The following is a 16,205-nucleotide window of genomic DNA, read 5'->3' on the forward strand; positions in this document are numbered from 1 at the left end:
CCGTAAAACGGCTGAATGGATTCGAAAAGGGTAAAACACAACTGTTTAACTCTAGGGGAGTTGAAAAATGAGCCTATTTTCAAAAAAAGTGGAGTGTTCCTTTAAAGTCCCCCTGAAATCAAAACTTAAGTTTTTTAGCTTTTAGTATGAATATGTTAGCCTTGGTGTTATGAATAAGCTGGTGTTTTCCAAAACAAAGACAAAATTCGCATTTAGGAGATATAAGCATTCAAAACTTAAATGGATCATGGATTTTCATGACATCATATCGCACTTCAGCTTCTCATCAAATCTTCTGTCCAATCAAATGCTCTCTAGAATCTGAAGTCCCGCCCCCTCCTACACTATCAACAAAGACTATAGAATAATACAAGATGCGTCACTCGTATTGTTTTGAATGGGAGAAAGTGCAACGCGCAATATGGCGGAATAAGTCCCGCCTTCTAAATAAGAGCCAATCGCCAATTGGTAAAGTCATCGCGTCACTGCAGCGGCCGTTAGAAGCTCCGGTTCCTATAGAAACAGTCAGACGCACGCCTCAGAAATGAGGCACAAGAGACGCGCATTTAGCACTGCGCATGCGCATTTAATCCAGCCTAAAAAAAATACAGTTTTTTGTCATGATTTGAGCTTTTAGAAACAAAATTTATGAGACAGTTGTTGTCAGATTTCATTGGTGATTTCAAATATGAAATTTAATTGAAAACTTGGCAAACAGCTTTGGAGAATCTGATGTTTCCCATTCAAAGAGATAGGAGCTGCACTTGATTGCCCGAGAGGCATTTCAAAGATGGCCGCCAAGTGAAATGACACAGCAGGGACTTTGCTATCAACAGACGCTGAAGTTGCGGCTGAAGTCGGTCATTTGTTCACACATTTACTAGTTTCTACATGGTGAATGTCACATAGTGCACTATATAGAGAATAGGGAACAATTCAGACAGTGTAAATATGCTTTCCATTGACGCGAATGAAGTCCGTTTTCGCATTAGTATAACGCGAACCGCCGCAGCGCGAGCACAGTCTGCTCTGGTCCAGAGACACAAGAGCACAGAGTGGATCATATCCGCGAGTTGGCTCAGACCACGAAAGGTATCAGACCCGTTTAAATTCTGCACAGAATGCTGTATTAAAGTGATAAAGAGGAGATTAGGAGGAGAAACGGTTAGATATTAAAAGGAAACAGAGGGTTTACTGAGGTTAACGGTTCTGGCCGAGCTGTGATATAAACGAAACGCTATTGGTTATTTAAAAAATGGGGCAGGGATGTTCGATATATCGCCCTGTCTTCCTGTTTCAGTTGAAATTACGTCAACACATCAAATAATGTGTTGTGTTCCAAGACATTTCAGCGGGCCTTTAAACGTGACAACAACACCGCCACCTAATCACAATAATAAATGTTGATTTTTATATTTCTATTTTTTCTTCTATTTGATTTACACATAAAGATGTTGTCTTTAAGATAATAACAATAGATTTTAATCAACAAAAATGAATCAAAATGAAGTGAAAAATACAAGATCCTAGGAAAATTGCACATACACTCTTTTCTTTAAATATTTACAAAATTCACTGATGGCAGAGAAAAATGTATTGTAGGATGATACCTCATGCTGGGTATTGAATTTCCAGAATTTATATTTCTGGTATAGATTGCACATATTATGTGACTTTTAAACATTTTTTGGAGCTCTAAAGAGTCAAATATGTCCCAAACGCCAAACCTGACCTTTAGGATGGGTAATTCAGACAAGTTCATATTCTATAATAGTGTCATGACGACATTGTTTCGGTATAACCCCATGTGCAAAAACGGTACGACAGCAAAACCCCCAGACTTTTCATGTGGCCTGCTATGGTTAATGGAAAGCTGACCCACCTCTCTCTAGAGTTTACTGTATCGCCAACCTCTCGCACGCATAAATGCAAACACTCACTTTCAACCTGAATAGTTGTCATTCTTGTGGGGAAATTATGAGCAAATACCTTTGAGACACGTGTCTGCCTTAACACACATACACTCACAGCCACCATGTCAAAGGTTTGCTGTTGCAGAAACAGTCGTGTTTGGCACGCGTGGTGCTGGAGGAAGTGGCAAAGATCTGTTTTTAAAAAGTGACATAAAACTGTAGAGAGTGTGTGGAGGACTTCTGCTTTTTCATTGTGTGTGTGTTTGTCTACAGAGGAACTATGAATGGATGTGTTTTTTATGACTCTTTTTTTAACAATCATCTGGCATTTCAGTAATTTGAAATTCAGTAGCGCCCCCTCGAGGTCTCAGACAGAAAACAAAAAATTGGTCAAAGAACCTATCAATGACGTGTCAGGATGGTTTTTGGGCAAAAGCATTATCATTTTATTATTTGGAGCATATGAATACAGTCATCAATATAGATTAAAAAAAAGAAATGTATACTTTTATCCAACGTTAAATAGATGAAACATTATAGTAAAGACATTTATAATGTTCTTTTGAACTTTCTATTAATCAAAGAAATCATGGAAAAAATGTATTACAGTTTTCTCAAAAATATTAAGCAGAACAACTGTTTTCAACATTGATAATAATAAGAAATGTTTTTGAGCAGCAAATCAGCATATTAGAAATGATTTCTAAAGGATCATGTGACACTGAAGACTGGAGTAATGATGCTGAAAATTAACAGGTATAAATTACATTTTAAAATATATTAAAGTACAAAACATTTATTTCAGTTTGTAGCCTAATAATATTTCACAATTTTACTGTTTTTATTGTGTTTTAAAATCTTGCCGAGCCCAAAGTTACACGCTAGTGTGTATTAGAAAATCACATTAACCACTTTAGTATAATACACATTTTGTGTAATAGCCTAAGGCTAAAATTTGCTAAAAAGTTGGGTTAGTTCACCCAAAAATTAAAATAGTCATTAATTACTCACCCTCATGTCGTTCCACACCTGTAAGTCCTTCGTTAATCTTCAGAACACAAATTAAGATATTTTAGTTGAAATCCGATGTCTCAGTGAGGCCTCCATAGCCAGCAATGACATTTCCTCTTTCAAGATTCATTAATGTACTAAAAACATATTTAAATCAGTTCATGTGAGTACAGTGATTCAATAGTAATAAAGCAACGAGAATATTTTTGGTGCGCCAAAAAACAAAAAACAAAATAACGACTTATATAGTGATGGCCGATTTCAAAACACTGCTTCAGGAAGCTTCGGAGCGTTATGAATCTTTTGTGTCGATTCATGATTCGGATCACGTGTCAAACCACCAAACTGTTGAAATCACGTTACTTTGGTGCTCCGAACCGCTGATTCGACACAAAAGATTCACGCTCCAATGCTTCCTGAAGTAGTGTTTTGAAATCGGCCATCACTAAGTCGTTATTTTGTTTTGTTTTTTTGGCGCACCAAAAATATTCTCGTCGCTTTATAATATTAATATTGAACCACTGTACTCACATGAACTGATTTAATTATGTTTTTAGTACCTTTATGGATCTTGAGAGAGGAAGTGTCATTGCTGGCTATGGAGGCCTCACATCGGATTTCATCAAAAATATCTTAATTTGTGTTCCAAAGATTAACAAAGGTCTTACAGGTGTGGATCGCCATGAGGGTAAGTAATAAATGACAGAATTTTCATTTTTGGGTGAACTAACCCTTTAAACCACACCAAGATAAAAATAAATAAATAAATAATAATAATAATAATTAATACATTTAAGTGTGTGTGTGCTTGTTTATATGACTTATGAAGACAAATTTGTAAAGCTAATGACATGGCAAACGTAGTCCTCGTAATTATGACTTAAAAACATACTAAATAATGTTTTAATAAAAATATTTTCTCATTTTTTTTCTGGGTAGGTTTAGTGTAGGTTGTGTGTATAGATCATATAGTTTCTGTAAATCTGATCTGTGGGAATGAGAGTAGCTTGTCCTGTAATCTGCCATCCATAAAGGCACACATGCGTAAACACAAACCAAACACACACACACACACTTGGTTGCAGTAAACCACAACAAGCATAAAATGTTAAGTAGGCCTATACAAAAAATATCCAAATCAAGCCACCCCTCCTTCATTATTTTCACGTTCTTCTTCTTCTTTCCATATTCCGGATAAAAAAAAAATACTTATGCGATGACTATGCATAATTTTACAGACATCTTAACGAAGAGAAATTCCGGAAAATATTTTCTGCAATGCAAAACTTCATTAGCAGCTAATAAAACAGTGCGGTCATGGAAGAAAGACAGCAGCTAATCTCTTTCTCTTTTTGATGTTGTGACCGTGTTAACTCCAGTCAATCTCACCAGAACTGGCAGACTTCAGTCTCAGCTCGTAACTGCACAATACAAACCACAATCACCTCAGTAGGGATCGGGATAATTACACTGGACAAACTTTACACACACAAACTCTCACACACACTCATACAAACAAGCAAACACACGACTACACACACGCCACTTGCATATAACCAGGGTAAAATAATCAAACACCACACACTCCAGTGATGAATAAACAAACATCCTTTTTTCCAGAATGTGGATGCTTTATTTAAACCTAGTTAATCTTGTTCAGAGAGTTCAAATCAAAGTTATCACATCTGTTTTTTCTGTGTGCATATGGGTGTACTGCATGTATAGGCTATATGTGTTTGTATGCATGTGAAATACTGTGAACACTTCGCTGTTCAGTTCAGTCCTGACATTTCTAAAAGGGTGATTTGCACTCTTCATGACCTCATATCAGTGACATCCAATATCGTTAAAAAGTTTTTGTTTTTGAAAGAAGTCCCCTTAAAAAACTTTTGTAACATAAATGTTGTCACTTTTGATCAATTTAATGCATCGCTGCTGAATAAAAATATTAATTTCTTAAAAAAACACAGACATTTCTACATAAAATTGAATAAAAAATGCTAAATAACTTATTTTCAAAGTCATATGCAACGATTTAATGTGAGAACAATTAAACATGCGACTGTTTGAAACATTCATACTTGCAAATTGCATATTGACAAACTATTTTTAAAATGTAACTGGTTGTTTAGTGTATATAATATGCAGGATGCAGTACATACTATGCTAGTATTCCATTCCGGAACATAGCCGTATTGAAACGGCATGACAGCTGTAGACATAATTCTGGAGGTGGCTTCTCTTTTTGCTTCAAAGAACCCACAAGTATTTCACTTTCCTTTAGTTAATGAGTAATACCTAGCAAATACACTAACTTTAAAGATAATATAGTTAATATAGATAATAAACAATTATCAAAAATTACTGGTAGAGGAACTCTGAAGACATTGGGGAGTGTACATTGTGAATGGCTAATGCTGTTGTGTTTTGTTGTGATGAAGAGGTGCCGGTGGGACTGGAGGGGCTCAAGGATCCGTGGGACAGCTCGGGTGAAGGCACCGATGGGGATGTGATGGTGGAATTGTCAGAAACATTGTCCACTCCCATGCTCTCCTGATATAGACTGTTTCTCCTGAATTTTGCACGGGCATTCTGGAACCAAACCTGCAGAAAATAGACATCATGAGGACTTGACACCATTAGACTGCTCATTTACATATCAGTGAGGGAGGAAATGAGACTTCAGCTGTGGCTGGATTGAACTGATCAGCGAGATTTGCCGCATATAGTCGGTGGAGGAGTTGAAAACGGAGCATTAAATTGGACACTTTCTGCTTCCCGTTGTGACACTCATGCAGCGTTTTTCACAGATGAAGTGAATTAGATGCAATATTTGTCAAATACACAGATGTTTCAGATGTTTTCATGTAGCAATAGACTTTTCATTCAATACTTCTTGTATACTTCATTTATTCTTGTAAATACAGCACCTGTGTACAAGATTAAGGTTCAGCATAAGCCTATACTATTTAAATGCCAATAAAGTCGGGTCTATATATTTTTTTATCAGTTTTATTTTGACAAACATGACACAATATAACATTAAGATTACATGAAAAGAGTTTTTTAGACTTTTAAAAATAAAGGTTCCAAAAGGGGGTTTTCTCTATGCCATAGAAGAACCATTTCGGGTTCCTCAAAGAACCTTTCAGGCAACAGTTCAACAGAACATTATAATAATCTAAACTACTATAAAGAACAAAGGTTCCATGGATATTAAAGGTTCTTCAAAGAACCATCAATGCCAAAAAAAACCTTTATTTTTAGTGGAATTATCATTAGTGGAACTGAATAAACATGAAATGCATGTCATCGCTGTCATCTGTAAATCCGACCTATTGTGAAACAGTTGTGCATGAGCCAGCTGACTGCTCTCGAGCTACTTTGATGGCAAACATCACAGACGTGTTGGACACAATTTTCAACCGGCATACACTGTTTCAAAGTCAGATGGAAGCTTGTTTCCACCACGGATAAAAAAAAAATAAAATAAAATAATTCTGATTTTTTTTTTTTTTGCAGTTGCGAGTTTAGATTTAATCATTCTGACTAAAAAAGTCAGAATTGCAAGTTATAATCCTGCAATTGCGAGAAAAAAGTAAGAATGTTGAGATAAGAAGTCACATTTTCATTTCAAATTTATGTCACATATAATTCCAGCTTTTTGCATAATTTTGAGTTTATATCTCACAATTGCGAGACAAAAGGTTGAAATTGTGAGATATAAACTTGCAATTAAAAATGGTAATTGCGACTTTTTATCTCACAATTCTGCCTTTTTTTCTCGCAATTCTGACTTTTTTCTCGCAATTGTTATATCTAAACTCGCAATTGGTAGTTATAAAGTATAAACTTAGAAAGAAAAGTCAGATAAAAACTGAGATAAAAAAGCCGCAATTACCTTTTTTATTTTTTTATTCCGTGGCAGAAACAAGCTTCCAATCCACACTGTAAAAAGTTATTTTCATGAACTGTTATCACAAAATCTTTTCTTCTGTCAAATCAACTTCTATAATTAATGTGGTTCAGATAAAATAATATTTTGAGTTTCTGTTGATTAAACCAGTTTCCTTCATTGTATTAACTCAAATTTTGAATTTCAATGGACTCAAAATATTTTTTTTAAGTTAAACCAACAATTCTCTTTTACAGTGCATAAATGCCGATCGGTCTGTTCATGAAGTCGAACCCCTTTTTTTAATGAAAACAAGAAAATCTGACTGTACAAAGTAGTCACATGATCCATGTTGCAAATTTACTTCAATTAGTGACGTAGAAATGGTGCAGAATTTCAAATATTTCTTATTCATTTTTCATCATAGCATTTATTTTATAAAATGTTAAATTTTCTATTTTTAATGCCACATTTTCAATGTGGTCTCAGACATTTGGAGCCTGTATATGTAACTCAAAGAGAGGTCATTTCTGATCAATAGCCAGTGATGTGTTTCTGACCTGGAGCACACGTTTGGTGAGCCCGGTTTTCTGGGCAAGCTCTTTGAGGTCTTTGGCATCTGGATTGTGGTTGTGGGTGAAGAAGGACTGCATGCTCCGCAGCTGGTGATGCTTGAACGACGTTCTCATGCGTTTGGACTTTTGACAGCTCACTCTCTCCGACAGGTCCACACCCATATCGCTCACATCTAGAGCAAATGTACACAGTTAATCATCAATGATATGACTCACTGAAACACTAAAACACCAAAGGCATTATAGACTGTTGTTTTCACATTTTCATCTTCTGCACACATTTACTTGAGAACAAAGTTGCACAACTTTGAAGATTTACTCTTAAAGACATTTTTTACCGTTTTGTGTAGAACATGATTTACTAAAGTTCATCTATAATATTCATAGTAATAATTATTAATATTTAATTGTTTTTATTTATTAAGTAAAATTGTATACATATAAAAAGTAGTTCACCCAAAAATGACTTTTCTGTCATTAATTACCTAAGACCTTTGTTCATTTTCAGAACACAAATTAAGATATTTCTAATGAAATTCAAAAGGTTTCTGATCCCCCATCGAAAGCAATGTGAGTACCACATTCAAGGTCCAGAAAGATAGTAAAGACATTGTTAAAAGTCCACGTGATTACAGTGGTTCAACCTTGTAGACACAGTGCAGCGCTAACCAGGTTCTACGTCAGAATGCCAGCTCCTGCTGCTCCTGCTCACATGTACAGCGTCGGCCAATACCGACCTGCCATTCTGACGTAGAACCTGGAAGTGCTGCACTGTGTCTACAACGTGAACAGTGCAGGAGAATGACAGGGAAGAGAAAAAAAATGTAGAATAAAGTCATTATTTTTGTTTTGTTTGTCTGTGAAATTGTCGTCACTTCATAAGGTTGAATCACTGTAGTCACATGGACTATTTTAACAGTGTCTTTACTACCTTTCTGGACTACCTTTTTTGCCTTATTTACTACCTTTCAAGGTCCTTTCTGGACCTTCAATGTGGTAATTACATTGCTTTCTATGGGAGATATAAAAAAAAAAAACTGGGATTTCATCAAAAATACCTTAATTTGTGTTCTGAAGATGAACAAAGGTGATTAATGTATTACTGTTACTAAAAATAAAGCTGCATCTGATTATGCTATGTTAGCTACTTCACAAAATAGTGAAGTAATTAATGAGAGACATTTCATTTTTGGGTGAACTAACCCTTTAATGCTGTATGGTATTCATATTAATGTAATGCTGACATATAGTTTGATAAGAACTATTAACATTTTTATTTTGTTAATCCCAAAATTAAATATATACACTACTGGTCAAAAGTTTGTAATAATTAAAGGGTTAGTTCACCCAAAAATGAAAATTATCTCATGATTTACTCACCCCCAAGCCATCCTAGGGGTATATGTTATTTATATTTATATGTATCTTATATATTTAAAAATATCCTGGCTCTTCCAAGCTTCATGATGGTAGTGAAACGAGGGTGGGATTTTGAAGCCCAAAAAAATGGATTCATCAATCATAAAAATAATACATATGACTCCAGGGGGTTAAAACCACGTTACCCTCGGTTTTATTTTGTAGAAACCATGGAGATACCAAAGACACTTTGATATTTACATGTTTTAATAGGCAAGGGAACAAGTCTTATAGTTTAAATCTAATTTTCTTGATTTTCTGAGAGTACCATTCTTTACCATGCCTCAGAGAAAAACACTATTTTGTGAAGTAGCTAACATAGCATAATCAGATGCAGCTTTATTTTTAGTAACAGTAATACAGAATTTTCTCCATCATACAATACGTTTTAAAATTAATTGCATGCCATTTATCAACACAAGCCATCCAGTATTTAATATGATATTCTAAAACTGATCTATCTTACTGCAGTCTGTAGCAAGTGTCTCACAGCAGCCGCCGAGCGAACGCACAGAGTAACGTTATAACATAATTTTCAACACACTCAAATGTATCTAATATGATAAACAGAGCTGCGTTACCTCATATTCATTACCGGAAAAGCGGAAGCGGCGCCGGCGACTGTCATAATAAAAGTCCCGCTGCTCGTGAGGCGTGTGTTGCGCAATCGCTCCAGTGGCCTTGTTCAGCTCCCACAACACTCGGTCCTGCTCTGCTTCATACTACAGTAATGTTAATAATCGAATCCTTGAAAATGATTTCTTCCCGAGTCTTATCCCAATTCTTTTCTACCGGCTGTGAGGTGGAGACCACATGTCCCAAGATTCCGCGCTCAAACTTGGCGTCATCAAGCTACACCTTTGATTTGAATAGGCCTCTAGCGACCTCTAGCGGACAGAAAATATTACATATTGCACCTTTAATAAAGGCCTTCTGAAGTGAGACGATGGGTTTTTGTAAGAAAAATATCCATATTTAAAACTTTATAAATTCAAATAACTATCGTAAGCTTAAACGCCACTCGCGGCTTAAACAAATAGGGCTGGGCAAGGCAAGGCAAGGGAAGTTTTGCTCTATCCTCTGCACTTCCGTGTTCGTCAATACATCATACATCGGGTCAGAGGTCCCTCTTTCGGCTGAACTAGACTTGCATTCGGCCGTTTCCGGAAGCCAGTTATTATAGTTTATAAAGTTTTAAATATGTATATGTTTCTCACAGAAATCAATCGCTATGATTCAGAAGGCCTTATTAACCCCCTGGAGCTGTATGGATTATTTTTTATGATGGATGCCCCCATTCACTACCATTATAAGGCCTGGAAGAGCCAGGATATTCTTAAATATATCTCCAGTTGTGTTCGTCTGAAAGAAGATCATTTACACCTTGGCTTGAGATTGGGAAAATAATGGGATAATTTTCATTTTTGGGTGAACTATCCCTAGAAGTCTCTCGTGCTTGCTTACCAAGGTGGCATTTATTTTATTACACAAAAATTTTAAACAGCACAACTGTTTTCAACACTGATAGTAATATGAACCATTATTAATAACTGAGCAGCAAATCAGCATATTAGAATGATATCTGAAGGATCATGTGACTGCATCACAGGAACACATTTTGAAATATATTAAAAATAGAAAGCAGATATTTTATATTCCATTAATGTTTCACAATAATTCGGTTTTGTATTTTTTATCAAATAAATACAGCCTTAATGAGTTTAAGACACTTGTTTAAAAAACATTAAAAAAATCTTAATTATTCCAATGTATAGTGAAAATATCTAAAATTAAGCTACAATAATATCTAAAATGCATTACCTGAATTATAAGTACCACGGTCAGTTGCATAAAAATGTTTCCTCTTCCGGGCCCGTCCTCTGCGCACAGGGGTCCCATCATTGTATGTGCTGCTCTCAGAGTTTGGCTCTACTGGAGACATGTCTGAATAATACAAATCTGTATGACATTCCCTCTGTAGCATCATCTCGAAATGTACCCGACAGTACACTGATGTCTCTCTCATCCCATAGTGATCTCCAGTGAGCAGCACTTTGTCGCAGGTGGCACAGGAGAAACAGCTCAAGTGGTACACCAGATCCCTGGCGCGCATCACTATCTCTCCAGCAGAGATTCCCAGGTGACACCGTGCACATCTTTGCAAAGAAAACCTACTACTTAAGAGAAAACATCATTATTGGCTTCATTAATAAGATTTCAACATGTGCAAACACTCTATTTAGCATATTATCTTTTGCATTTTTGTTTATTCATGAAATGCTGTTTCATAATTAGGCTATCTTACTTTTAAAATATTTTTTAAGATGTAGATAATTTCATATGAAACACTAGCTGTTCTTCTCAAATCAGTGTCAAGGTTTGTGACAAATTTATAGGCTAGGTATAAGCCCTATAGTCTAAAAACATGACACGCTATTGGGGTGAAAGTTCAACATTTGTTAAATGAACTGCATCTTTTTTCTGGTTGGATAATGTTGTGAATTCTACAACTTTTTTTTTTTTTTTTTTAAAGTCAAGAATAAACTTGCACTGAGAAATATTCGCTGGGGTAAAAGCGTGGCAACTAAACGTGGTCTAATAGCATAGCAAAAGCAATAAGGCGAGTAACAATTTGGTCCCATTTCGAAGTTGAAATAGGTGCTGCAGTTATGTATACATTTATTTTACCTGTAATAGTCCTCCTTACAGTAAATGTCTCCATGTTTACTAAAGCACGTAAGCTCTGACTCCAGGTCAGCGTGACACGCGCTACATTTCAAACAGCGCTCGTGCCACCGTCTGTCTGCCGCGAGCAGGTAGAAGCGATCTGAGATCAGCGCGCCACAGCCCGCGCACACAGGTGACTCACAGCCCTCCTGGAACACCATTAAACATTTACCATCGTTATCAAACATCTTAAATCTCAGGTGTCATATATTTCACAGAAATCTGTTCATATAAGCTATAGGCTAAAGAAATTGTGCAAGGCTTTAGCCTAAACAGATAATTGTCAAAGACTTACAATATTATTTTCATTCGTGAATATAAAATGTATGTATATGAATAGGCTAATGTTTAGAAGTTTTCCCTAACATTTAAACCGATTTGTGGTTTTCTGTACTACACTCTGTGCCTTTCAAAACTTGTGTATTTGCAACATGATTTATTTAGAATTTAAACCAGTACATAATAACCAATAGGCCTAATTGTTACTTTAATATAGTTAAATATCAATATAAGTAACTTTAGTAATAATTAATTTTACTTTTAATATATAGGCCTGTTTTAAAATACAATTTCATATGAATGAATACTCTAAATGTTATTAACTTCTTGTACAAAACTGTAAACAATGTCTTCTCAAGTAGCTAACTAATAAAATAAAAATGTACTTCATATTTTACACATCAAAATTAACAGGCTTTATAAACTCAAAATCATGACTGAATCAACTGAAACTATTGATAGAAATATTTCCTTATGGTAACTACATATTTTTAAATAAAAAAATTGAAAATTAAAATAATGTTTTATTTATTTATGCATCATAAGAGAATAAAATGAATTGCTTACTGATTCATTGTTTTCCATGTTGATCATAGCAGCTGATCTCCTCTCCCGCGGTGCGAGGATGAATAAAACACAGTAAATAAAGGGCAAAAATGATGCTCCACACTTGTGGTCCAAATAAATCCAGCTCTAATCTGTTTAAAGAGCTTGTCCAAAATTAACTAACAAATCAGAATCTAAATAAACTGCAATCAGAAACTTTGTTTGCAGCAACAGATTGCCGAATCCAATGAGGAGGATGTTGCGCGGAGATGCGGTTGAAGCTGCGGGTTGTCACCGGTGCAAAGGGTTTAACCTGTGCGCGTGCCTGTCTTCATCAATATTAGGCTAGCTCGGTCATGGAGGTCCAGTTGTCTCTAATTCTAGTCGTGCCGTCTTTAGTTGCCGATTTTCCTTTCGGTAAGAGTAGAAGGGGTGTAGTTGCATGCGCGCAGTATCAGGGTTTGTGAAGATCTGACGACATAAACAGACTTTGAATGCTCCGCGCGCTTAGAGACAGCAGCTTTTGTTATCGCTGTTTGCCCGCATGCATAGGCAATCTTATGGATCCTAATATAACTAAATCAACCTGACTGTTTGACTGTTTATAGGCAACTAGCTAATGAAAGTCATTTTAGAAGGTAGCTAAACATTGTCTATGATTCTATTCTATTCTATTCTATTCTATTCTATTCTATTCTATTCTGAAACATCAAACTCTAACTGTAAAATGTAGACTACATGCAGTGCAACACCATGTAAAATATCATTACCTCAAACTGAATTACAAAATCACTATTATCTATCTTAGAAATAGGCTGTCATCCAATAAGAGCTAATAATGAGTTGCTTTTATTATGTAGCCTAATATGTAGGCTAATAGGAATTTTAGATATGCCTATTATTGGATATTCTGGCAAAGAATAGCCTATATTTTTTGAAAGCTATCCTATAGCATTAACATTCAGAAAAAAATGTTTGTGTGAGGGTTAGCTATAGGATATAAAAGCCTACCATTATATTATGAGCAGAATGAGAGAAACTTTGTGTTTATGTTGAAAGTTGAAAGAAAGAAAGAACAATCCCACAACACTACCAGCAACCTATCTTAAAGGGTAAGTTCACCCAAAAATGAAAATTCTGTCATTTATTACTTACCCTCATGCCGTTCCACACCTGTAAGACCTTCATTCATCTTCGGAACACAAATTAAGATATTTTAGTTGAAATCCGATTGCTCTGTGAGGCCTGCATAGCCAGCAATGACATTTCCTCTCTCAAGATCCATAAAAACATATTTCAAAACACTGCTTCAGGAAGCATCGGAGCATAAGTGAATCAGTGTTTTTGAAGTCACTGATTTCTGCAGTTTGGCGGTTTGACACACGATCCGAATCATGATTCGACACGCTGATTCATCATGCTCCGATGCTTCCTGAAGCAGTGTTTTGAAATCGGCCATCACTAAATAAGTCGTTATTTTGTTTTTTTTTGCCGCACCAAAAATATTCTCGTCGCTTTATAATATTAATATTGCACCACTGTACTCACATGAACTGATTTAAATATGTTTTTAGTACATTAATGGATCTTGAGAGAGGAAATGTCATTGCTCCCAATGGAGGCCTCACTGAGCCATCGGATTTCAACAAAAATATCTTAATTTGTGTTCCGAAGATTAACGAAGTTCTTACGGGTGTGGAACGGCATAATAAATGACATTATTTTCATTTTTGGGTGAACTAACCCTTTAATTTTTTTTTTCACATCAACAAGCTCTGCAGGCAACACTCTCATCAAAGTACCACTGTAGGCTACATTCTCCTTTCATAAAGTGTAGACTACCTCAGTAGTTTTAGACTCTGACTCAGTCACTGCACTCCTAACAACTACAACATCCACACTGACCATCTGTCATACAGCTGTAACAGTTGTTATTGCAATTCATTGTTGCAATGCCCAGGCATCATACTACACTCCCTTCTGTGTCAGGCGACTCGTTCGCCACGGCTGTAAGGGAAATGTAGTTCGGCGCTCTATCGAATGACAACAGCGGACACGTCTAGAAAACTACAATTCCCATAATTCACCAAGGCCGTAGTACCGTGATCCGCGCGTGGAGACCATGGCGTTCCTGTGCAGTATGTGACGGGGGTAACGGGAAACATAACTCCGACAGCGGGTTATTGTTATTATTCTGAGGAAAGGATTGGATTTAAATAAAGGATACAATGGGCTCTCGTATCAAGTAAGCGTCAATGTCTCTCCCCCTTTTTGTGTTACATGTAGTGTTGTTATAAATGCGGGTTCTGACCTCCCTAAAAAGGCCTGTTTAGACTTGTTGCGACACAGAGAGAGGATATGGCTGTTTATTTAGTTATTTGTATAATAAATGTAGTAGCACTTAATATGTTTTCATGTATTATATTACCCGGAAGGGTGTGTATTTTTACAGTACTGGAGACACATGAAATCCATGAGACTGATCATTGTTTACATGTCCTACAGGAATGAATTAATGCAAATTTTGTTATGCTAATAAGAAATAATTTGCACAGCTTTATAAAAGAAATGTATATCTGTGTAAAACAAAGCAGAAACATATATTTAAATGGAGGTTTTAGAGTCTATTACATTGTTTCCAGCTCAGTGACGCTTATTTGCTTTGGTAATTCAATTCATTTTATGAATAAGACATGATACAGAGCAGTCAGTGCTTTGCTGTGGTCACACAGTGTTTTTCAGGGTTTAAAATCAGCCCATGATAAGACTGTTTTGGAAACAGCATGATGCTAGTTATAAACATATTTTCACTCACTTAAACAGCCACATGATGGAAAAGACAGTCATTCAGTTTGTTGACCTTTCTCTTCATAGTTGATAGAGGTGTTAGATAACATAAATTAAACAATCATTTCTGGAACATATTTAAATTATATTTTGAAGTTGTTAAAATATTAAGTATGTGTCTGCTATATTTACTCCATCTTCTGACCACATTTTAATTTGTTTTCTGCAATACTTGGTAAGTTGGTAAAATATTTTCAAAGGTTGAAGAAACCTTGCAATGGCTGTTAGTCAGTGTTGTAATTTTAGGTGGTATAGGTTTATTGTCTTTCAGGAATTTAATTTTCATCTCTGATTAGCTGGAAAGATTATTTTGTGGTTTCTGTTATGGCAGTCAAATAAGATCTTCTTTTCGCTACAGTATACAGGCTTACATTCTGTAATGTGGAGAATGTGACCATACTCATCTAACCTTTGACCTCACGTCAAATCATGGTCTCACACATCTATATTTTTAGCTATACAAGAAGCACAATTTAGTTACATTTTTTTTTTAAATTTGGTAGGCTGACATTTATGTAGGTCCAAGTGCTCATATATAATTAGTATAGCAGACAGTGTGTATGTTTGTGGACAAGATATTTAGTAATGTGTTCAGTTATGTGGTCAAGTCAGTGAAATCATATTTTTGGGTTCTTTTTTGGGCTCTGGGTTCTTTAAAAAGCCTTAGTTAGTATTCACATTCCTTAGAGTGTATCCATATTTGACCCTTCCTGTGTTATTTATGTTTCAGGGAGAGCCCCGGGTCAACCTTTGAGGTGTACATGGAGGTGGTGCATTCTGGGACGGCTGGCTCTGGTGAGTCCTCTCACCCTGTTTCAGAAATATAATATACTTCTAATAATATTCATGTTGCCCACACATACTGTGCTTCCTCAGAATGATCTGTTGTGTTTCCTTTGAAGTTGAATTCTCAGTATCTAGTAAGGAAGAGCCAGATAAGAAAATTTAGTTCCATATATGATAAATCGACAAGGGACCGTTAGCCTGGAGTAA

General features: G+C 35.8%; 2 protein-coding genes across 8 annotated transcripts in view; one reads left to right on the forward strand and one right to left on the reverse strand.

Moving 5' to 3' along the window:
- Window positions 1–4,531: 4,531 nt before the first annotated feature.
- Window positions 4,532–12,961, reverse strand: lhx2a (LIM homeobox 2a). Of its 2 annotated transcripts, none has more exons than XM_048167364.1 (5): window positions 12,387–12,961; window positions 11,502–11,689; window positions 10,635–10,990; window positions 7,380–7,567; window positions 4,532–5,528 (listed from the first exon to the last, which is right to left on the reverse strand). In XM_048167364.1, the coding sequence occupies exons 1-5, from the start codon at window positions 12,411–12,413 to the stop codon at window positions 5,286–5,288; spliced, it is 1,002 nt and encodes a 333-aa protein (XP_048023321.1). In that variant the 5' UTR covers window positions 12,414–12,961; the 3' UTR covers window positions 4,532–5,285. The 2 variants fall into 2 exon arrangements, with proteins under 2 accessions (XP_048023321.1, XP_048023322.1); XM_048167365.1 differs by having other exon boundaries at window positions 10,635–10,987; window positions 12,387–12,958.
- A 1,469-nt stretch (window positions 12,962–14,430) lies between these two features.
- dennd1a (DENN/MADD domain containing 1A) overlaps window positions 14,431–16,205 on the forward strand; it is a 28,932-nt gene continuing 27,157 nt past the window's right edge. For 3 of the 6 annotated variants that reach the window (XM_048165205.1, XM_048165204.1, XM_048165206.1), the window contains exons 1-2: window positions 14,443–14,610; window positions 15,943–16,007. In XM_048165205.1, coding sequence (XP_048021162.1) covers window positions 14,594–14,610; window positions 15,943–16,007 — 82 coding nt within the window. In that variant the 5' untranslated portion in view covers window positions 14,443–14,593. Of the gene's footprint in view, window positions 14,611–15,942; window positions 16,008–16,205 lie in introns of all 6 variants that reach the window. The other 3 variants (XM_048165207.1, XM_048165208.1, XM_048165203.1) reach the window with 3 other exon arrangements.

Source organism: Megalobrama amblycephala, linkage group LG18 (assembly GCF_018812025.1).
Source record: "Megalobrama amblycephala isolate DHTTF-2021 linkage group LG18, ASM1881202v1, whole genome shotgun sequence".
NCBI classification, from domain to species: Eukaryota; Metazoa; Chordata; class Actinopteri; order Cypriniformes; family Xenocyprididae; genus Megalobrama; species Megalobrama amblycephala.

Excerpts from the sequence above, each read along its gene's own strand:
- lhx2a (XM_048167364.1), bottom strand. The coding sequence starts at position 12,413 with ATGATCAACATGGAAAACAATGAATCA. Across the intron at positions 10,991-11,501 it reads TGTAAGGAGGACTATTACAG|TAGTAGGTTTTCTTTGCAAA; the intron begins GTAAAATAAATG and ends TTTTCTCTTAAG. Across the intron at positions 7,568-10,634 it reads CCGTGGTACTTATAATTCAG|ATGTGAGCGATATGGGTGTG; the intron begins GTAATGCATTTT and ends CATTTGCTCTAG.